Source organism: Mytilus trossulus, chromosome 3, assembly GCF_036588685.1.
Source record: "Mytilus trossulus isolate FHL-02 chromosome 3, PNRI_Mtr1.1.1.hap1, whole genome shotgun sequence".
NCBI lineage: Eukaryota > Metazoa > Mollusca > Bivalvia > Mytilida > Mytilidae > Mytilus > Mytilus trossulus.
The window spans coordinates 84,571,327-84,597,202 of NC_086375.1; the positions used below are offsets into that span (position 1 = coordinate 84,571,327).

General features: G+C 31.1%; 3 protein-coding genes across 3 annotated transcripts in view; 2 read left to right on the forward strand and 1 right to left on the reverse strand.

The window, feature by feature from the left end:
* Window positions 1-25,876, reverse strand: part of LOC134712681 (neuroligin-4, X-linked-like) — a 208,236-nt gene that overhangs the window by 176,816 nt on the left and 5,544 nt on the right. The window lies entirely within an intron of this gene.
* Window positions 15,907-16,738, forward strand: LOC134709637 (THAP domain-containing protein 6-like). Its single transcript, XM_063569788.1, has 2 exons — window positions 15,907-16,123; window positions 16,554-16,738. The coding sequence occupies exons 1-2, from the start codon at window positions 15,916-15,918 to the stop codon at window positions 16,736-16,738; spliced, it is 393 nt and encodes a 130-aa protein (XP_063425858.1). The 5' UTR covers window positions 15,907-15,915.
* On the forward strand, window positions 16,741-18,025 carry LOC134709643 (uncharacterized; the record flags this gene model as incomplete). Its single annotated transcript, XM_063569795.1, has 1 exon — window positions 16,741-18,025. A coding segment is annotated over one exon (1,008 nt), but the record flags the coding sequence as incomplete, so codon positions are not given.

Genomic DNA, 25,876 nt, shown 5'->3' on the forward strand with positions numbered 1-25,876 from the left:
TCTAATCATGTACACGACATATAATACATGTATATTCATACATGGATATTTATATATTGGGAATTTATCTTTGTTTCCAAACATAATTATAAGGTTATGTATAAGTTCACTGCACAATTGTAAATTGTCTTCCTAAAGACCAGCAAAAATAAATTGCACAAGTTCACGTAGTCATAAAAAAAGGTCGTATAATTTACGTTATCGAACAAAAAATCAGAAATATGGAATATTATAAGTGAATGGTTAGGAAATCCGTTTCCCCAACATGTTTTAAAAGTCAAAGAAAATGTTTTCCCTGATACAAACGTTTTAAGAACTAGCTTTGTGTAACCTATAGACAAATTCGACTGTATATAAGGAAGTTAATATGTTTAATCTGATTTGAAACTATCTTATAGAACTTGTTTTAGTAATTGAGAACCTATGTTGTTCATGGGTAATAGGCGAAATGTTGCATGATCCATCAAAATGACAGCAAGCAGAGTTTTGCGGACGATTTTTATTTGTACACTGATAAAAACTGTCAGGACTGAGGTCCTGGTCATGGTATATTTTGGAGAATTTTTTTTACTGATTTTTACTATAAAAAAAAATTCTCTAAGTGTGCCATTGCAAGAAATAGTTTTGCTCGTTATTTTGTCATATTTAAAAAAATTCTCAACAAAATTTTCCCGTTTAAACTGTACTAGAAAAAAGCTTGGCATGTGAAACGGACGAATACATATCTTAACAGAAGTACAAATACCAGTCCTCCCTTTTGTGTATACATATGAGAAATCATTTCAAAGTTATTGATTGAATTCAAATCCATCACACATACGGTACACATTGTAGTCCGAAAAAATAAAGGACTTCATTCCTATCAAACACCTTTTTAATTGTTTAGTATATTTCTTTTAGTTTTGGGTAATATGCCAAGACGTCCTTCCATAAACCTTTTTTTTCTGTTCTGACTTTGAAGAAAATTCCATTTTCGCTCAATCGAAATGGTGCATGGAAATATTTTGTTTCATAGTATTAGAATTATTTTCAATATTACCGGTATTAAACTTGATTATCGACACATGAAAGTTTGTCTGCATTGTCAATCTTTTTAACGTTAAAGTACCAATAGTTCGGTCACTACTCAATTAAGTTTGTCGATTACGTAGCTAATTTTGACGGTAAAGAAACACCAATTCGATCACTTCTCTGTTACGGGCTGTATAGCATGTTACAGATTAAATGTTAGTCTTAGTAGTTCAAATCTGACTGTCAAGACACAAAAACCAAGCAGATCTGGCTTAATTACCTGTGAGACAACTATCCATACGCTAAAAGAAAAAGATATGAACAATAACATACACCATGCGGTCCCCGGTGATTATAGAACAATCCATACACTATATCCTGATATAAATGCCTCAGCATCACAAAATGTGACACTATTCAAACAAACAAAAAGCTACTTTCTGATTGAAACCACAACAGTGATCTGAAACATGGCTTCTACGGAAAGTCATATATTCATACCAATTGAAATTGAGTTGCATGATGATTTCTGAAACAGCAGGATGGTCAGCAGAGAAACATTTCTTTACACACAAACTACCTTCAAAATACATGTTTTTGTATCCCCAACAAACAGTAATACCACATATTGACATTTTGATAGTTTCTATTCAGATGGTTTTAATAATAATAATTTTCTTACACTGACCTTTAATGAGTTAATATGCATTTAAATTTATTGTTCAACTAATAACCATGTTAAATCATACTTAAAGTGAGGCATGAGATTTATAAAGGATATCATAAGTCAAAGACAAACTGACAACGACATAGGAAAAAAGGTTACCCTGTCTCAAAAAGACAAACAATAGTCAACAAAACACAACATAGAAATTTGGAATCTAAGGAACACGAATATCATCTTAACCTGAAATGATCACAAGTGCTCCTGGCGGTACACAAATCGTGTCTTCTTGTGGCATACATGATGTTGCTGATTTTTATATAAATTCGGTAGATATAGATTCGGTAATACGTTTCAATGAATATGAAAAAACAAAAGACTTGCCTTGACGAGACATGGATACATGATTAGGAAAACCATGAAAATAGATGACCGACAAAGAGAGTCTCTTTGTATTATTAAAGGGTTGAAGAGGCAAAGATAGCCGATACGAAATCCATATATGTCTTAAGAGTAGCCGAGACATATTACCGATAAGAAAATATCTGTATCTATTAAAGTCGTGACGGGACGTAGATAACAGATCTTGTCTTGTCTGTATAAAGCGCATCCACACAGTAAATTATTTCCGATTGGCTGATATGTGTAGCCGTCAGAGGTTGGATAGTATGTCATTAACTTTTACAGTAAAATAAATAGAAGGATGACATTATAAAACCATTGCTTATGAAATAATAATGAGTCCAATATCAAAATACAAATAAGACTCTTTGCAAATGTAAGCACCCTGATTGCAACCTGTTCAAATCTGATGTATTTAACAGATCAAGTCAGGTAATGACACTCAAATGAAATGTTTTAAAAGTATGAAAAGTAAAGTGGGGAAGGAAATGAAACGTAAGGGGATATGAAATACCTTCAATCGTTGCAAATGTTTTGTAAATATAATCATGTAATTATTGACTTCAGTTTGAGTGTATTAAAATATGAAATGTTATCTATTCGTTTGCTGTGTTTGAACTTTTGATTTTGCAATTTGATTAGGGACTTTCTTTCCGTTTTAAGTTTTCGCCTTAGTTCAGTATTTTTGTGATTTCATTTTTTGCTAATCTGTTGCTTACTTGCAGATGAAATGGGTATGACAAATCAACGGTTTACACCCTTAATGAAATACGAAAACATTTAAATGTTTGAAATAAGAGATTTGGTGACTCTAAATAGTTATCAAAGGTACCAGGATTATAATTTAGTACGCAAGACGCGCGTTTCGTCTACATACGACTTATTCCAAAAAGTTGTGCCAAATACGGCTAAGGTAATCTATGCATGGGATAAGAAAATCCTTAGTTTTTTTAAATTTTTTTAAAGTTTTGTATACAAGAAATTTATAAAAATGACCACATTATTGATACTCATGTCAACACCGAAGTGTTGACTACTGGGCTGGTGATACCCTCGGGGACGAAACGTCCACCAGCAGTGGCATCGACCAAGTGGTGTAAATAGTTATCAAAGGTACCACGATTATTATTTAATACGCCAGACGCGCGTTTCGTCTACAAGATGAATTTCAGAAATTATTTTGCTAAAGTTGTACGCATGTTAATATATTTTGAAAGAATTTAATCAGCAATATTTCAGAGAAGAAAATGAAAAATATACTTTTTTTCTTCGATTTTCGGTTAAAGAAAACACGTTACGATATAATTGTCATGCCATTAAAGTAACACTTTTTTTTTTAAATCAAATTGATTAACTCATATCATAAAAAAAAACGCATTTATTTTAAAACCATATTCCTCTCGTATATCGAATGACGATATGATAATAAACCACAAATGGATTTATATATGACATAACCTTGCAATCAGTTCAATAGAGGTATTGAGTTGGCATGTCAGTAGCTGGTCCTTTGTTAACATATGTTGTTCAGGTGGAATTTTGTGCTGCTGTTGTGGTTACATGGTTATTAAAGCTTGTACACGCAAAGTGGAAAGGGATTAATATAAGTTGCAAAACTTGTTTCCCAATCCACTATAAATAAATATGTTTAAAATTAAACACGGGATAAAAAAGGTGTACATGTAATTGGTAAACTACCATGATTATGTTCTTATATGCAATTAAACATAATGTGATTTTTATTGATAATACTGGACATAATAAAACTTAAATACAAAAAACAAAATATTTCTTTATTTGATAAAGTTTGCACATTTTTTTGAAAAGTAAACATAATACAAAGACTAATAGGGGAAATTGTGGTATTACACCTATATATTTCGAAGTTTAATGTGACGTCCATTTTCGCTGAAGTAGAATACATGATTGTTTAGCGGTCAGATGAAGACTGTCCCGACAGTTATGTTAAAGATACATTAATGGCCTTAGGCTGTTTTCTGCTTCCAGACTTTTGGACAGTGGCAATTGAATTTTTGCTGCGTTGCAGAAATATTACAGTACTCGTATGGTCTTTTTGTTTCGCTTTCATGATTTCACAAATAGGAAGCATACTGCAGTAATTCGAAACATGAAAAATCTCGATCTAGTTGTTTATATGTATGCATGAATTTTACTGAGTCTATTAGCTGGTATTAAAATAATGTTATACATTTATAATGCCTATATAAAATGCGTCATATCGAAAACAGTCACCAATACAGTCGTCTAAATCAGTTTGTACATTGTATCAATGAGATACTATCATTCATTGATTCCTTAGAGGACGACCCTCTAAATAACTATTGTTCTATCAATCAAGTAATCGTATGGATGTTTTACTTCTATTAATGTTTTAGTTGATCTATTTTGACGAATACAAAACATATGTCTATATTGGAATGTACAGATAACAAAAATATTGATATTGAAGAAGTTGTGTTTGCCTCGCACTTATCGTATACAGGGAAGATTCTTTCGAATGATTATTTGTACTTTATACATAATCTGTGCTAAAATACGAATTATGTCGTTTAACTCTGAAAAAAATGTCATTGAAGATCTATTACTTGCAGTATCGTTCTAATTTTGCATCAACGAAGTGATGCTTGGTCTAATTTCCATTGTCTACGGCCAAAAAGATTGACTAGATAAGGCCAATCATACATTGAACAGTCACATGTCTCTTACGACAAAGTATCATGGCTTGTTAGGATTAATACTGAGTTTTGATGAACATCATTTTGCTCATTTGTAGTTTAAAACAGGTCCAAATGCTTCATTATGTTTCCACATTCAAATTCGAATTTAATGCGAAATTTTGTCTGGATATCATACAAGATTATGTTGCAAAACAGTAAATGAGGATTTCTTACTAGCATTTGAAATCTTTCAAGCCTGTTTTGGTGTAAAATCATAATCAAAAACCTTAAAAAAAATATCCGGTTGGACATTAAGAATACGTAAACTTCTAGGATGCCCCGAGTCAAATACACGTGACTAAGATTATCCAATATATGTCCTGTCAAAGATCAATTAAGTGTCATGACATACAAAAAAGAAATGTAGATATTTCTATACACGGATAAACTAATTTCCTAATGATTACTAAATTGCACAAAATGGACTGGTTTTGTCACCTCTGAGTCAGTGGTCTCTCCATCTTACTGATAAGAGAATGATACAAACATTCATACACAATTGGCACCTAAGCAATCACATTATATAGTTATATCCACAGAAAATGAATAGTGATTCCTTTTTTGTGCACTGATTTGTTTGAAAGCAAAACATTCTATTTATATTTTAGACATTTCCGGTGCACTTTCAGCGCATAATTTAAAGAGATAGTTCTTAACACTAGGTCGTTTAATATTTAGCGCATTAGTGGTTCTTGATTTTAACAACATAATCGACTGCTAATGCTACTATAAATATACTCGGTGCCTAGACATAACATTTGGTTGTGACAGGAAAGAAGATATTTTATACGAGATATTTACTTACCTAATGTTGGAATATACAGATTCATGAATAAACAATCCTCTGTTTGAAAGACAATGAATTTAGATTTACGTTGCATACGTTCTATGTATAGCAACGGGAATTGCTGAACCAATTTCCCTTCGTGCAAAAGAAGTTGCTTGCAAACTCCATAATTACGTTTATTTGTCAACACATTAGTCTGTTTATCTGACCATGCTTCTTGTTTATTAGGAGGAGAATATCGTCCCTTTTTATCAAAGACTGAAGCATATGGTAATTCCTTAATGATTAGTACAGGTCGCAGTTTGATATTCCTAAAAGTTATAAGCATACCCATTAAATCGCCATAATTGTTTTTGAACCGTCTTGGCTCTATACTTTTAAATCCAGTAAAATCAGCTGAGGAATATTGGAACATCTGTATTAGTAAATATATTAGCCTTGTCCACAGCAAAAATTTCATGTTGTCAATCTAAGATAGTATGAGACGCCACTGTTTATTGAAAACACTTGTTAAGCCATGTGTAATAGTGTATTGATTAGATTTAGATAACTTGAGAAGTCAATGACACTTTGTTTATTAAATATCTGCTGACTCTGTAAGGATATGAAATAATAGCACTGACGACTCTGTAAGGATGCGAAAAAATAACACTGCTGACAAAAAACCAGTTCCTTTACCATTAACACACTAGTGGTCTACTATTATCACACGATTTTGAAGGATTTATAGTATAAACAACAGACAAACAAACGCATTAGTTACGCTGTTGGCATTAGACGTATTGCCGTATTCGATAAAATGTCAAATCCCTCAAATATAACAAACAATATGAGACAGAAATGGAGTTATTTAGTCAAATTATCTCTCCCTTGAATTGTGTTATATCGCCATGTTTAAAGATCGATTTTCCCCCCGAGTTAATATAAGAAACATGCCTTTTATTAACAGGAAAACATGGGCTTTCCTTAATTTTGCATCATTTTTACTGTTATCTTTTACAGTTACTGGATTAGTGTCTAAGACAGAGACGAAAGACATGGCTTAGCACATAATCAGACACAACCCAAAAATGAGATTTTAAGAAGAAATCAATTATAAATCTCCAAAGGTTCTCTAGTGGGTTGTATTACATTACAGTAATGGCTTCAGCTATTTTATTTCCTTGTATTACATATATTCCGTGGATAACAATTACCCTTATAAGGATTAATTGTGTTTTATTTCTACAAATGGATATATACGTAGACATGAAACAAATCCTGAGTTTGAAGTTGCTATAACAAACTAGAAGAATTTGTCATTAATATCGGAATACTAAGATATACCAACTACATCTCAACTATTCATTAGGAAATGATTTATTACACACTTCTAAAAACCTTTGACTCGAGGAAACACTGGTTAATCCGTCTGAAGTACCATTTGTTTGCCATTGATCTAGTTATTCTAACTGTTAAAGTTAATTTTACTCACTTGTTATATCGGGGTCTTTTTAAAATAATAATAGAATAGACTGCAATACAGCATTGTCACGAGTAAAAATTGGTTAATCTTATTGTTCGGCTATTCGTTAGCGAGTTTATTTTCAGAACAATTAATTTTCTTCGCACTTGTAAAAGTGTAAATCAATGAGTGTACTGTTTTCAGCTTCAATTTCACTCAGGGAGCAATTAAAAAATCAATTCTGACCAAACAACGTTAGGTTGAATTTTTATGCACTTTATAAAGTAAAATAAAATATATCCTGAACTTGAGGGGATATGCATAACGGAAAGTTCTAAAAAAAAATCAAATGGCAAAATCAAAAGCTCACAAATGTCAAACGAACGGATAAATAAATTGGCATCAGTAAAGTGCCTAGAAAAACAACTTATACTTGTATATGTCTGTCTGTTTCAAGTCAGGAACATGACAGTTGTTTTCCATTCGTTTGATGAGTTTGAGATTATCATTTTGATATTTAATAAGGACTTTTCGTTATAAATTTTCTGTTGGGTTGGTTCGTTTTTTTATGCTTATTGGTGTTTTTTTTGTAAGATAGATATGACACATTCCCAATTTCCATTCTCAATTTTATGATTCCATATTTTCTCATATGTCATATTATTTAACGAGGTTTACTTTTATAAACTAAATATATTTATTCAACAAATACGTTTGTAAAATAGTTTCATAAGAAGTCAAGGCTTAGTTCCCAGTATCTTGTTATGTTCCACTAATTACCTAAAGTAGTAAACAGCTGTTTTTTTTAAATACTTTTAAAAGTTTTGTGCATTTTTCTATTTTTCTATTAAATTTTGGATACTTTTTTTCATTGCCTTTAGTAAAAAAAAATTCAATTGTTTTCGTTAAACATTTTTTTATATTCTAGTGTATTTTCGTGTACGTTAAAAATCAATTTTTTTTAGATATTTGATATAATTTGTAAAAAGAAAAACCTGAAAATCTTAAAAGAAACAATTCAAACCAAAATACTTTTGGTAAAAGAATCTTATATCAAAAGACTAACTTATTTAACGATACGTTAAATTGTTTTAGCTTATTCTTTTCTTAAAAGTTATACATGAAAAAATGCAATTGATTAACACAAAGATTTTAATTTATTCTTAAAACACGTTTCATTTTTGCTAAGACCAATTGAGGTTTAGGTTTTATCCTTAATTATTAATTTGTGAATTATTAAAAATTGAAGACTCAATAAACTTTCCTTTCCAAATCAATTTATGTCTAAGAATATTCACAATATTCTTAATTGAACATAAGGACATTTGAAGTTAATCTTATTACATTTTTTCTCCAAAATATTAATTTCTGATATCCAATTAGTCTTCAATACTATGTGTTGCACAAAAAAATGTTGAGAGCACCTGTGTCACCTACATTCGTACGCTATCATTCATTTGAATTAATTTTCGAGGTATATAAATACTACTGTCCTTTATTTGAAAAAAACAAACTTTAAAAGATAGTTAAGCATCCTTAGTTTAGATACTTTCACATGTTTCGGTCTTATACAAAGGCTTTCAAATATTTGGCTTTTAGTGTTCTTGATGCAGGTGATTCTATAAAGGCGCTTTGGATGTGTTTCCTTTTCTAGATATATCATTACATGATTACTCAGATGGTTCCAAACATTGTATTTGGCCAACAACACTCGTGTGGTTCTTTTGATTTTTTATTTTTTCCCATTTAAAGTGATTGGAACATTATAGCTAAACGTGTTTTCATTGTCAATGTACAAAAATTCATAGACAGATTTAAAAATATAACTAACAATAACTTGATTAAATTCTTAATTTCCTGTTTAGGCATTGAATATAATTATAAGAATAGAAGTTATGGCTACATTGCAATAGCAATTACCTATCAGTTGTGATATATCCGCTAACTCTGATTTCTATGACAATTACCAACATGACTGATGACCATATGATATCCCCCAATGATGCCAAGCTATATGGCTAACTTAAATGATAAAGTGGTCTTCAAAACGTCAAAAAATCAAATGGATTGACGAAGTAGTATTCTGATACCGAAATTCACTGCGTCTGTAATACATCATTTTCTATAAAGGCGTCTGTTTCCTATTATTGTCAATATCAAAGAATATTCCCAACAACAATTTCTTGAATGCCGTGAAGGGATGATAGAGGATATGAAGTTCCTGACTACAACATAGGTTGAGTATAATTACTGACCTTTGCTGATTTAGTCTGGTCATCAGGGGATTCCAGACTTTTCAATATTGCTCTGTCATTATTTTCGTTTATTTTTACCAATTTCCATTAGAGTAGTCATTAATAACTAAACATTAAATACAATAATACTAGATTTGTTTTCCTTGGTATATAAACGTGATCAAAGGTTAACTTATCTTTCTATGAAAGATTTATAGGAGAACTAAAACTTATTGTATGATAAACCAGCATACATTCTAATACTTATGAATTAGTTTATAAAATTGAATATTACGTTTAATAAAGAATATCACTTTATATGCCTTACATAATTTTGAAGTCAGATAAAGTTGATTATTATATTTCTCAGAAATATCGATTTTTATGGTGTTATTTTTTATATAAATATATTTTCAACCTTAAATGTTTACATAAATGTAAAACTACCAGATAGAGAAATATAACAACCATCAAATGTAAGTACGTGTTTTATTAATTTCATCGTATGGCTTGATTTGGCCGTATTTGGCAAAACTTTTTGGAATTTTGGTTTCTCAATGCTCTTCCACTTTGCACTTGTTTGACTTTATGAGTATTTTGATATGAGAGTCACTGATGAGTCTTATGTAGACGAAACGCGCGTCTGGTGTACTTAGTTATAATCCTGGTACCTTTGATAACTATTCAGTCAGGATTCTGCTTAGTCAAAATTATCTCCCCATTACGCCAATTCATTTTCACAATCGTGGAAATGAAAGCCATTGTAGGGATGACGCGCTACCAATTTTGCTCTTGGAAACCGATAAATTTTTCCACATTGCACCATTACGATCCTTATATGTCATTTGAATTTTGAAAGACAAATTTATCAACTAGCTAATAAGCATTAGTTAATGATCGTGTCTGCATTGGTTCAACTTAAAACTATTGTATGATCAGTTGTCAGGTGGAATTTTCCAAAATTCATAAACATTTAGAAAAAATAATATTTCGTGGAAGGGCAGACTAAATTTTTTTAGTGGTTGAAGACTATTACCCCTAATTATCACACATAAAAAAAAATATTTTTTCGAAGATATGGATTTTCATCATCCAACTTGAAAGACTGTCGTGAAGTACTTTCAGTAAAAAAATAGCTATTCGAACCCACCTACTCTGTTTTTGTGATTCATTAATAGGTATTTCACTTGACCCATATATTGCATCTTTTAGTACTGTGATTTTTTTATGTTATAAAGTCAACCTGTAGCTTTGATAAATAAAAATTATAGAATCTGAAGCGAGACGATGTATGAAATATTCTTGATTTGTACGATATCAAGACAAAATATTCAACTCAAACACGCCCTAACATAAAATGGTGCACTCGATTTTCTCCTTTCGATACTATTGTTACTCAATTTTTCGAAATTTTTCTTGAGTCATGTAATGGAAGGGTAGACACAAAAATTACTGAACTGATAGATTGATATGTTTTCCGTCCGTGGTAATTTTTTTTCTAAAAATCGAAGGTTATGCATTTTTTTCATCGAACTTGAAAGATACCCATGTCGTCGACTTGATATCTAATTGTTCTGTTTAACTATGTACTAGATAAATTGAAAACTTCATTTCCAGAAATCAACGCCTCTTTGCTCATTTGAATATTATACTAATAAAATCGGATACGGGTCACGGAAATTATATTGAAATGATAGGCATTTTTGAAAAAATGTCTATTATAACTTTAATTTAAGTGAAAGACAGGTTGCCTGGGCAGGAAATAAATATACACAACAATGTACACAATTTAAACGAAACATAATGACTGTCGTTGCAAAAATCAAGGTTCCTGAGCTATTTTGAAATCGAAGCGAGAGGCTTTTAACAATGCAGTATAAAATACAGGCTGAAATGGATGAAACGTCAAATTTGCAAACTTCGTGTTGAAAAATGGCTAACAAGGTCATTAGAAAAAAAAGTTGCCGGGGTGAAACCTGAAACTTGGATGTCCACAGAATAGGCAAGTCCAAACCTTGTAAGTGTAGTCGTTGAACTCTAGGTTCCCACGTAAAGTTAAAATGCCAATATTTGAAAAAGAATAAACTCACGAGAACACAAAAATTCACTTTATTCGCGTTTATTGTTTTGATTTTTTCCGCCTGAAAACTTTACGGAAATATCAGAATGATTAAAAACAAGGACTCTATGACGGGCAACTTATAATATCCGTGTTTTAAAGATGTTAACAATATCAAGCCAGTCTAGTTTAAACTATAATCACGTGGTACAATTTTCATTTACATATTATGAATATTAATTAGCAAAAGCACTTCTAATTTCTGGCTATGTATGCAAATGGTGTTTTTAAAATAAACACTTCGTAATTGAGAAGAAAATTGTAATTGTATTTGTTTCTTTGAAATTTTAAAATTTTTTGTCACTAAAGTAAACATTACAGTACACATGTATCGCCTTCTCTTACAAAGAGCTTCGATTCTTTTGTTCTATTTCAACCGGGTATTGATACAAGTTTATACCGACGTGTTTACAAAGATATAAAATCAGAAGAAAATATATTCATGAAATGCATAAAATTATAATACACAAAAAATGGCATGTGTTTTGCAATCGTCTGAGTTATTTATTAAAGAAACCGACGACATAATGAAAATGTAAACGGATTCAGTGAAGATAACAAATCAGAACTCATTTTCAATTTATCTGTTGTTTGATTCATTTACCTAGGAATAGCGGAAAAGGTCTACACTAGAGCACACCATTGTAAACCTTTCCATGCTAGGACACAACCAAAACAAATGAATGTACTTACAACAGACATCGCAGAAAAATAACGAAAGATCCACAATAATGTTGATACTAAATAAAACAGTTTGAAAGGTTTTAATATTAAGATTGTCTTTTAGACGTGTATGAAAAAAATGATTGGCAGATCCCCGGTGTTCTTATATCTGTATCTATATTGTCTTTTAGCTTTAATTGGTGTATCCCTGTGGTCTTAGAAAAGAAATTGTTTAAATACAAAGTCTTTGATACAAGGACTTTGTGACCTTAGAATCTATAACATATCCAGAATAGCATTACGGAAGTTATTTGATGATTTAGTAATACGACCGTAAATGTATAAATATAATTTACTATAGAAAAGTATGATAAATCATAGAAAATACTTTCAACTTTCATTAACACCAAACAAAGTAATCGTAAAACAGCACAAAGACAATATTTACATAGTAAAACGAATCTGGATGTGATCGACAATTCATCTCGTGGCTTAATAGACACTGTTTTATCTGTAAATTGTTCTATTATTGAAAGATGAAAACCTATCCTATATTATCAGTAAGCACTCAATATGAAATTTATTTAATATTCACATCATGTTGTTGGTTCACATTCAGAAACAAGGGGGTGTTTGATTATGGTAAAATAGAATAATATCTAAATGAAAAATATATGTGAGGTATAAATATCAAACTATTATTTGCTTTTTGTTTTAAGAATTGTGAAAAACAATCATCAAAACTACAATGTGTGTTACAATAAGATCCTGTTGTAAATGTGTACTCTAATGTTAAATGAATAGGACTGCAATAATCATTTGGTCAGTACTAAGATATTTGGACGAAGTACTTATGCTGAAGCGGTACACAAAGAACGGAAATAGTTACAAATGACATCATATTTGTATATTCTTCAGTTTTAAGATTATAAGGTAAATTCTCTGTAAACAGTATTAAAAACATAGTGGCCATTGTCCATATTCGTTCATCAAAAAAGATAGGCATTTCATGTGTAGTAACCGAACAGCAGTGTTACCAGTTGCTGATGAAACAGAGAGTTATTAATAGAATAATTTGAGGGCTGTCTAGTGGGATACACATATATACAGTTGAAAATAAAAATAAAAGTATTTTGCCTTTAAAATTTTCGTCTTATTTTATGTTACCTCGCGCTAACTTGACGACAATTTCAAGAAACTATGTCATGTGGTTTATGTAAAGTTTATATTAAATAGGTTGGAAATAGCACTTAATTTCAATTCATGTACTGAAGTTAGAAATTTGTAATACAGAATTTTGATCATCCGATCCTAACCTATTCCCAAGGATCACGAAAATTAAATAATGACATAGGATCTTACTATATTGATTGAAAAGAGCTCCCATGAATTGAAATTGATTACTCTGATGAATTCCAATGTACCATCGTCAATAGCTGTACAATTATTATAAGACTATATAATTGCTAAGATATTGTTTTCGATCTTCTTGAATATCAAGTGTGTCATTTCAATTGAATTAATAAAGAATTATATTTGCATCAATTGAAAAGGCTTACCTCTAAAAGGAATGTATAGATTTAAACTTAAACAATCTTCACGTTGTTGAAAGAAATTCATTTGCATCATTTCTGATTCCTTTTCCATAATGTTTCTTTTGTGTATATTTGTATCCGATAAATTCTTTTGAGGGCAAATACCCCGATAATTTACATTTGTAAAGATCCTTATACCTAGCCATTTTTCTAGTGAATTGATAGGTGGCATAAACTGTAACATTTTACGCCTAGTCCAAGCATATTGTAGGCCACTGATAACTTCTACTGGACCTAACTGTGCATCTTTAAACTGAATAAGGATCCCTTTCAAACGCCCATATCGAGTTAAATACATTCGGGGTTCCAAAACACAATGACCGTAAAATATTCCAAGAAGAATAACAAATACTATGTAATTTCTGTGAATAAATCGTTTCTCAGTAAGTTCCATATTTTACATAGGCACTTGATTGATATATTTAAATATACTAAGTATTTAAGCTTGCTCCAAACCGAACATACTGGATATGTCGTTATATTTTAGCAAATAAGACAATTATTAATAATCATAGTCTTTCTGTGAAACTCCACTCTATCAATTGTTTCCTCAAAGTTGATCAACCTTTTTAGCGCCAAAGATTGACTTTGATAATAACAGTCTGGCTGTGTGTTGCGTTTAGCAATTTTTCTCTATAAAAGGTTAAATGACTTGAGATGTAACTTTGTATATTTGTGATATTATATTGAAGTAAATATAAAGGAAGCGTAGCCATTACGATATTCTATTTATCGATTATTATCTAGCAGCAGGGAATTATCGGAGTTGTAACCTTCATAATTTGGTTAAAGCATTTGGTGAGATACGATGACCGAAAGTACACAAAGAAAGTGATAAAACAGTAACAGCCTAAGTATAATAACAGATGTAGAAGTCATAATGGAAAATAATTGTAACTATTAAATTGTACAGATGGACAAAAAATTTTCAATAAAAATGTAGAAAAATAACTATTATAGCATGTTATCCCGACGATAGAATACAAACTGTAACAATACTGTAAACACAGGGCTGATTATATTTAAATAGTACATAATCCTTCAAATCCGAAAGATTTATGGGGTATTCGACATTAAAAAAAGCTTTTAGCATAATTAGCTTCAATAATGTGAACTTATTATACCACATTGTTATAAATTGCAAGTGAAACAACATTTACATTTCTAAAAGTATAAACCCTTTTTGCACTAAAGTTTTTTTCCATAAAGTACGTTTGACTATAAAATAAATTATAAGACGAATCCTATTCATTTGAAGTTTTGATAAAAAGATAACTCATAGTGTAATCGTACTAAAACACCTAATCGCTATTTGTTCCATTCCGGATAAGTTCTAAAATTACACAAGTTTTTCATCAAGTTAAAACTATCTGGGACCCTGTTTAAACAATTCAACGTATATGATACTTTTTAGGGAGACCTGTTTAAACTACCGTAAATACTTCGAACAAAATATTTGTTTACTTCAATTTACCTCACTGCTCTTCTACTTTGTACTTGTTTGGCTTTGTCAAATCTTTGATGTGAGCGTCACTGATGCGTCTTGTGTAGACGAAACGCACGTCTGACGTACTAAATTATAATCCTGATACCTTTGATAACTATATACACCACTGGGTCGATGTCACTGCTGGTGGACGTTTCGTCCCAAAGGTTATCACCAGCTCAGTAGTCAACGCTTCGGTGTTGACATGAATATCAATAATATGGTGTTTTTTTTAAATTTCCTGTTTACAAAACTATGATTTTTTCGAAAAACTAAGGATTTTCTTATCCCAGACATAGATTACCTTAGCTGTATTTGGCACAACTTTTTTGAATTTCGAATCCTCAATGCTCTTCAACTTTGAACTTGTTTGGCTTTGAAAATATTTTGATCTGAGCGTCACTGATGAGTATTATATAGACGAAACGCGCGTCTGGCGTTCTAAATTATAATCCTGGTACCTTTTATAACTATTTACACCACTGAGTCGATGCCACTGCTTGTGGACGTTTCGTCCCCGAGAGTATCACCAGCCCAGAATGTGCCATGTATAGAATGATTGGTATAAATTATGACATTGTCATTTCAAAATCGAGATCTGGTATGATTTCCAATGAGGGACATTGGTCAATTATTCCCCTTTAATGATTACCCAGGTTGCAGTGCTGTAGTTCAAGTCCAACACACACAGCATCTCTTGTCTATATCCTATATAAACTTACAGTGTTGATATTTCTTTACATATAAATAATTATAAGTTTTGTTAATTGAAATGCCATTTACTTGTTGTTGTGTACCTGGATGTTCTAACAGAGGTGGACATCTTTTCCCCACAAATGGGGAATTAAAAAAGAAATGGTTAAATGAATTCAAAAGAAACTCTTATGAAGAAAAACACAAAGAATGGACACCAAGCAAAAGCAGTGTTGTTTGTCATGATCATTTTTTGCAAAATGATTACACATCAATTACAAGTTTTGGTAAGTGTATATTGAAATTAAATTCCAAAGAATTAATACTTAAAAAAATAATTAAAAAAAAGTCTAAAATACGCTTATGATATTTTTCTTTAATTCTTATTTAATCTCATAAAGGGAAGAATAAAATGAGAACATTTGTTGCAATAGAAATGTAAATAGAATATTTTCTTTATTTTATTTTGTTAACACATGATAGAAAGATTTATTTGTAATGTGTCATTATTATATGTAGCATAATTTGGTAATTATCAATGTTTATACAGATAATGTACTTTCACATGTCATACCCTGCTATGATGATTTCTAATGTGGTTGTTTAATCTGTTAAAAGTAAGCTGGATTAATGAAAACAGTGTATGATAAACAGATAAAAAAAAATATCAGGTCATCTTTTCAATATTAATAATTAATTATGTGTTTATTCTTGTAGGCACAGATGTTAGCAGAAAACAGTTGAAAAAAGGATCAGTTCCATCTGTATTTTGTTGGAAAAGAAAATTATCCTCAAACACCCCAGACAGAAGTGGTCGACTTTTTAAAAGAAACAAAACAAAATCTGAACTATCATTCACAGAAGAAAATATTGAAATAAATGATCCATTACTTCTGATATAGGACGGGAAGAATGTGTCGAGTCTACAACAGCACCAATAGTACCTGATGCAGAGTCGCACATATTATATACTGCTGTTCCACTGAATAGTGAATTTAGCTGTCAAACGCCATCCTGGGTTTCCCTTTCTATAGAAAATTTTAGGCATGATGATGCTGGTGTATTGTTTTATACAGGGTTGGCAAATTACAATGACTTTATATTTGTCTTGGCTTCTTTTGGAGAGGGAATATACCACATGAACTACTTGTATAACAGAGTGGACCAACTTAATATTGATTTTTTTTTAACCCTTATCAAGCTAAGAAGACACAAAACCAATTTTGAACTTAGTAGACTGTTTGGCATTTCTGAACATTCAGTGACAAACATATGTATCACATGGCTGAACTTTATGTCTAGACAATGGAAGGAGTTAGATTTGTGGCCAAGTCGAGATTTAGTCCGCTTTTTTAGTCCATCTGATTTCAAGCTGAAATTTCCATCAACTAGACTGCTTGTAGATGGGACAGAAATGCCTGTTAAGAAACCGAAGTCACCAATTGCTCAACAGTCTACTTATTATACATACAAGAACAGAAACACAGTTAAAGTCTTGGTAGGATGCTCACCCAGTGGTCTGGTGTCTTATGTTTCTGATTCATACGGCGGATCAGTAAGTGACCGTAAAATAGTGGAAAGGAGTAATCTTATTAACTTATGTGATCCTGGGGATTCCATTATGGCAGATAAAGGCTTCAACGTTCAGGACTTATTTGCACCAAGCGACGTAACTATTAATATTCCAACATTTTTTAAGAAACGTAACAGAATGACTGGGAAATCAGTTTTAAGAGATAGAAAAATATCCAGTAAACGTGTCCACATTGAACGATTCATAGGATTAGCAAAGACATTTAAAATCCTTACTGTTGCAATGAATAGAACAGAAACAAAACTTTCAAGTGATATAATTTTTGTAGTTTTCATGCTTTGCAACCTTAGGCAATGTATCATACCAAGACATGCGTAAACCTAAAAATGACAAAATCAAAGTGTAATTGAACTTGTATTTTAAAACATAATGAATGCATAAACAATATTTAAAGCCTTAGTGTATGCATATAATTCAATATACATTTGTAAACAACGTAAATATTCTTCTATTGATACATTGAAATCACCCGTGTCACCAGGAATACTTATCATAACTGTTGTACATAAATTTGTCAAGAACAACCTGCTTAAAATATTTTTCATAAAATGAAGTTAAAGAACCTTTCATTTCAACAATAAATCTGTCATTTCTTTGAATTGTTATTAATTTGTGATCTTCATGTGTGTAAACAAAAAAGTCACATGTTTGTTTTCCAGTGCAAAACAGTTGTCCCTGAATTTGATAGTAATAGTCATGTTTTGGGTCTAAAATCAACTCCCCATTTACCTCAGACAAGTAAGGAACAGATTTAGGTGTGATCAGTTCATCTCGTGCAGTATACGGACATTTGATTTCTAACAATGTATTGTTTTCTGTTAGTCCATCTGGAGAAGCAGCTAGAAAAGGATGCATTTTTGACACAAATAATCCACATTTAACAGTTTCTAGCTTCGTAATCGATTCATATTTCTCTATTGCTACTGGTTCATACTGTCTACCATGCTTGATAGCTGCTGTATATAATGCAGAACTTCTTGTATATGATAAAGCAAGATTGTGAAAGTCTGTTTTGTCTGTTGCCTTACATATTCTGCCAAAATTTGAAGATGTCAAACGCTTGCATCTCTCATTAAGCCATTGTTTGCTCTTGGATTGATCTACTGTTAATGCCTGTATTGAAATTATGTCTTCGTCTGAAATTTGAAATAGTTTGTTGTCTTTTAGCCAGTGATCCTCAGGTGAAAGCTTGAAATAATCATGATCTACTGCAATAGCATACGGATTAGCTGGTTGAAAAAGGTGTGATATAGGATAGGAAATGAACCAATGTTTGAATGGTTCAGACAAATATTTCTAAAATAGTCATTATATCCAATAACACTTCTAAACTTTTCCGGCCGTGGATCAAAACTTACATTCAAACCCTCGTTCGAAATTGGCAATCTCTGAGCTTTTATAGGTGAACCAGAAAATGGCTTACATTGATGAAAAGTTTGTAACCGTTGTGTACAAGTCTCTTCTGTTCTCAACTCCTTGAAACAAGAAAACTGGGTCATTCCAAAGAGGACTGCACATGTTTACAATGAGCTGTTGGGCCCATACCTGCAGCACATACCTGGGCCTCCATGATAGTTAATTCTTTATTAATACAAACATCAACCTTGTATGTGATTTTTCTTTTTATCTCAGCATGACACTCCGATTTTACAAAAAAAAAATCATTTTCAGTCCCCAGTCGCAAGTATTTCAAAAATCTGTTATTATACAATTGCTTAGCTTTAGTGTCCAGTGTTTTTCCTATTGGTTCCAGATATATGTCTATTGATTTTGATGTAAAATTTGAAAAGTCTGTCTCTGAATTCATATCTTTATATATAGAAGAAGATGGCAATGTCATGTTAAATTCATCCTCAGCAGTTTCTTTTCCAAAGTTCTGATTTCTGTCATATGATTCCAATCTAAGAATAAGTAAAAATATATTCATTGAATAGTTGGAAAATCCGTACAATTTTGCAAATAGCTACTTTAGACATTGCCTAATATCTATTTTAAATATACATGTATATTTAGCTACTAAATAGTAATATATTGTCTGAAATATACAATTCTCTTGTAATATGTTTGAATATGCAATAAATTTAATTATATCTAAAAGAGACTTCAATATTTCAATTTAAACACAAAGAAGACAAATATATATATACACTTTAAATTAATCATATGAACATTAAAAACATACCTTTCAATTAATTCTCTTTTTCTTCCTGATACACGTGCACCTCTTGTTTTTAATTCTTTTTTAAGCTCAGGCAGTGTCCAGCTTCCATAATTTGACATATTTGTAGTGAAATTGACTATTAAACAGTTTATAATAAATAATAATGAACCAAAGGAATTTATAATATCTAAATTATCAGTATAAAAATGTTTGTATATAGTATCAATGAATGCATGCTGGCTTTCTTATCATACAACAGATGTGGTTGGACCTGATCTACCACAGCGCCATCTGTAATTAAGTGGGGATAATCTTCACCAATGTCCCTCATTGGTTAACTATCAAATAGAAACCAAATGATTAGGTTGTAGACAGCTTTAGTTTAACAATGCATAAACTCCATACTATAGGAAAGCTATGAAATGCATTAAAACATCCACCAATTAAAAAGAGAACCAAAAAAGACCTTGAAATATGAAAGATTGAAACGTATTAAAAACTGACAGACAGCCACAAAATATGATAACTAAATTTCTTGCTCCTTTCTTGGAATATTTGCTTTTGGTTTTTTTAACCGTAGACAGGACATTAGTTGATCACTCTGTTATCACATTCAAATTTCTCAGGAACCCAACAACAAGTTGATACCCTAAATGATATTGTATCAACACATGAATATTCATTCTGTTTTTCCTGGATAATCTTAAATGCTTCATTGCTTGCAATAGTGATTTGTTTTATAGTGATTTGTTTTTATAGTGAATAAAATTTAAACACAATGTTGACTGATGTACCACAATTGTTTTAATAGTTTACCTTTTATGTCCTAATGCTTTTCTCACACAATGTTGTCAATATGATGGAATTAAAAACAACTGTGAGAGGTTTAGCTGGCTTCAATTCCAGTTTTAATCTACCATTGTCCACATATAAAAATCCTGTAGCAATCAGGAATATGGCAGGTTTTTTTCATTCGCTTTATGTGCATGAGCCGTTTTGAATTATCATTGGAGTTTAGTATTTTTGTTATTTTTTTTCTATTAATATCTGATAGGTCGTCATTGATCTAAATAAATTTCAAACGAATGATTTGTTATCATACCAAAGCGTGTGACATATCGCATATACCAAATCATTTTGTTATAAAACATTTCATTGAAGATCTCGGCCATGAAAAAACTAAATGTATTTAGACATATCACTCGATACATATCGTGCAAGGTATATCTTAATATTATTTTATAGATAAACTGGAAGGAACTATTTCTGTAAATCATTCCTCTTAACTAAATAACGTACAAAGAAAAATAAATTGCAAGGGGTATCCCTTTTTTCGTATGATTGTCATTTTGGGATAATGTAATTCGAATTTTCCATTTAAACTGCAGATACTTAATTGTGCATGGTAATTGATTCTTCTACAAGAAAAGTACATTTGCCTGATGTGTCATAGCATCAAACTATTGTGATTGACGTAAACACTGTCTCTGTGCAACTTAATATACCACATGATAATAAAGTCTTCTCTAAAAGGATGGACCGTTTGAAATCTGTATTTAACATTGCACACTTGCTATTTACATTAAGTTGTGAACAATTATAGACAATAATTGCTCATTCAAAGGGGAGGACCTTTTTAATATCTGAACTACCGGGAACATACTTCTTCATCTAATCAGAGCGATGAAAATGATAAGATAAATTGTTCTTTTGAGAGTCCCTAATCAATTTCTAGAAATCATGATGAAATTAAATCTCTGCTTCAATCCCTGGATGATTTAATTATTGGTTTTCCAGTGGAGCACAATTTAATTTTCAGGTTAAAATAAAGTGAAATTAATATTATTGCATGTTTACGGCATGCGAATTTTTACTTAATGGTGTAATCAACTGCTTCCGAGAAAACAGGTTATGTAACCGTGATTAACAACAACTTTAGCTATCAAATTAAATCGCTATTTTTGAAGTGAAATATTTATTTTTATTGAAGTTTACCAGTAGAAAACAATATTTTTCGAATCAAATAAACAAGACGTAATGATATTTGATATAACAGACAGCTCAAATTAAACAAATCAATTATAGTGATATAAGAATATTCTAAATTAACTTACTTTAGTTAGATTTCACAAGAACATGATTATGTTTTTCTGTTACAAAATTATACTGTATATTTAGATCACTACTAGTAATGGAATGTGGTACAATAAAGTTTGTTAATATTATTCAGGGACGGTATAAAGTGCCAAGGTAAACACTTTATATCTTATAATGTATTAATACACTGAAAATTTGGAATAACAAAAACTACTTATTGCTACTGGACGTTAAACATAGTTTAAAAACAACCGATCAAACTTATGAAATATAATACTCAATAACTATTATTTTGACAACTTTAATAACGTAAATAATACAGAAACATACAATAAACTACTTTTTTTGAAAGGAATGATTTTCATTTGTATCTCAAATAAGACATCCGTAGCTGTGCTCATTGAGTTAACTTTATTTCAAAGAGACATTGGCTTTCAAATGTATGTTCACCGATTTGACTTAAATTCTCGTATTTGATTTATAACATACTAAAACGTATATCAAAATCATAAAAAAGTATAAAATAAAGAATGAACAGGGCATGGGCTCGATGATATGTATCATTGTTTCGTGTGTATTTTAGTCAAGTCGCCGTCTAATTTATTATAGAGTTTACCTTCGAAGACTGCCGACGGTGATATAAGTGATTTAAACATCCATGTAGATATAAATACTCGTACAATTGGGTTTTTCAAAGTTTATTTAATTTCATATAAAGCGTACAATATATATCAATCATCGTTTTTACCTATTTATGAATGATTTCATGTTGATCGAATCAGTCAATCAAATGATTAAACTTTGTTAACTTTCAACGTTCACTTTCTTTTCCCTTTTAATAACTGAACACGCACAACTAATAGCTAAGAGGTTAAACTAAATGTCACACGAATACAGATTCAATTCTTTTCAAACTTTTTCACTCTCATAAATTATTAATGTGTTATATATCTCGTAGCTAGCACCCCTTTAATGTACATATTTTACGAAACTAAATTATGTGCAAAATATTTCGTAATAAAGCAAAACGTAAGTTTAAATAAAAAGCATTTGTATATGTCTACAAAATTTCGTCATTTGATTTTCTTCTGAATGTGTAAATCAAAACAGAAAATAAAATCATATACTATAACACCATTTCCTGTATACTTGTCTTCATGAAAAAAAAAAGTCATATTGATTGATTGATTGTTGGTTGCTTAACGTCCAGTGGCAAATATTTCATGCATATTCAGGACGAGAACAAGTTCACAATAAATACTATAGGAAGGCCTTGGAATAATAGAGGCCATCTGGGATAATGGTCGGGGAAATTTGAACTGCCACTGGCAAATGGGGATATATTGAACCTACGGACCCCTCAAAAAGTTGCTGTAAAGGTTCTTAACGTGCAAAGAGAGTGTCACTCTCCTTACACGAGGCATCGGATTTAACGTCCCCAATCTGACCGGAAGTGACTGCGAACTTGATACATACCGCACAGCCAAACGGACGCCCCACTTCGGCAAGCGTTTTACTGCTGGTCGGAAGAAGAACAAGTGACCATATTTCTATTCCCCAGTCATCCTTGGCGGAAAACAATCATAATAAAACGTGTTGTCAACAATCTGGTTTGATGAGTACAATGGTCTAAAATTTTGATATTTTGTACTGATTATTCTTAGAAAGGCATCATAATGTGAATGATACAATTCTGAAAAGATACATCAAAAGAAGGGTCTCGAATATTAAAAAAAGACTGCGTTTATGTATTCATCTTCTTTCTACTAAATAAAATGAATAATTGACAGACGGAACAATATTCTATAAAAACGTATTGGTTGACTTATCCTGGTTATCTTTTATAAAGTAGGAAACTTTTTTTTTTTCGAATGAAATACTTGTATTTTTATTTGGATAAAAGGTCTTACATCATTTGCATTTATTTATCAGCATTTGATAATTTCAGTTATTTCTAAACATACAATTTACTTTCAATTGCAATAACAGAGAACGGAAGTTTCGCCAACCAATGATCTTGTTTTTGATACCGTCTTACGGTGTTTATATATTCTAACTCATGAACATTTATTATTTATTATTAACTTTGAACTAGTTGCCAGTGACGTGAGGTATCTTAGATCTGTACGTTTTATTTTTTTTGTCTGGGAAACATAATATCCTGTCATGTTCGATTTGGTTGTTTTTTTTTATTATTATAGCATTTCCTGCTTCTTATCGATCTGATGAGAAGACCCTTTCACCTGAAGTTTGCTGCTAGGGGGAGTTCAGCAATCATAAACATGTTTGACCCCATTAATTTTTTTTTAAGTGCCTGTCCTAAGTTAAGAGCCTTTATTTCAGCGGTTGCCATTAATTCACATGTCTGATCAAATGTCTGTCATAAATGTTTTTCGTATCGTGTTTTGTTATAAATAAAGCACCTTTAGTTTTCTCAATGTTTTTCTTCATATTTTTCATAGCCGACCATATGGTATGGGTTTTTTTTCTCATTTTTGACGGCTTGCAGTTGCCTATTATTGCTTATATCAACAACTTTTTAACTTCAGTAAATAGTTGTCTCAATGGAACTGATACCACATGTCTTCAATTTTATTTCTTATATTACATCTACATGTTCAGTAAATGAGTTACAACTCTGCATTACGATTAACGTATTTTAGATATTACCTGTTACGATGCTTTACTGTAATATTCTATCCTAGATGATAGAATACTCGGTTATTACCAGACAGTATACTGAACCCTGATTCAATTACATCTGGCCGTATTTATCAGTTATAAAACTATTGTCAAATTATAGTCATAAAAACATATCATATAGAATCTGCGTTTAGAACTTTTTGCGTGATACATTTAAATAGTAGAAGGGAAGCCAAATATTCCGTTTAAGATGTTTTGATGTTATGGAAAGTTACAGTATCTATTCCGTGAGGACTTCCGATAATGGAAATGATACTACATATGGTTTAAAGAACACGCAATACATTCTGATAGTTGTAAAATATGACATAGAATCTTTATATTGATACATTTTATAAATATATATGGATAAGTCTAAATATTTGCGCAACGGTACTAAATAAGAAGGAAATATTATTTTGTCATTTTAGGTTTTTTTTTCCTGCAGAAACGTGCTATATATTCTAAGAGGTTACCAATCAGGTAAACAATGAATGAGCAACACAATGTCTGCTCACAATTCTGGGCCACCTCAGATCGAGTTAGGTATTTGGTGGGGTACGTTTTATTGGCATTGAGTCGTCGGCATTCTGCGATCGATGTTAGTTTGTTTTTTTTGTGGTTCATTTAATACAAAACTGTCTCAATTTGAAGTTAACGTAAATACCCAATTACAATGATTACACAATTATCTTACTTAATTTTGCATTCAATCTGCACTACACGCATCAATGCATGTTACTTGATATAATCGGAGTAAAAACTATTTACCTCTTTAAGTGAATAACCAATAATAGTCATCTTTTCGTTTTAACTAGAATATTTGTTTTCTAAAATGACGTTTAATCGATATAAGCTATTGAAAGTTGTCGGTTTCAATTTTTGTAGGCATGCAGTGTCACAATCAAAATTAATGTTTTGCCTGAATTTTAATTATTGATTTGATATATGACGGAAGCTCACCTTGCTGCATTGAGGTCACTGGTGAAAAACAAATATGAAATGTTAGTTAGCATACACAATATTTTCCTTCATTCCCAAAAGAAAGAATGCAGTTACTTGGCATCTAAAATCTGAATAATATGTCCATCAACAAAGAACACATGACGGGTAAAAATTTGAAAGAAGAGAACAATACATTTGAAAAGCAAAAAGACAACATATCTTTGAACACTTCAGAAAATTGCCATAAATCTATAAAAAAAAAAAAACAATTACACGCTCTGATAAAAGAGGGACGAAAGATACCAAAGGGACAGTCAAACTCATCAATCGAAAATAAACTGAAAACGCCATGGCTAAAAATGAAAAAGACAAACAGACAAACAATAATACATATGACACAACATAGAAAACAAAAGAATAATAAGTCGTATCATCTACGTAAAATTATAAATAGCATGCTCGGAATTTTATCTAAAAGAGAACAAAATTGTAGATCAAAGATTGCCTGTTAATACAAAAAGCTTGAATTACAATTCATTGTGTATTTACACGGTTAATTAG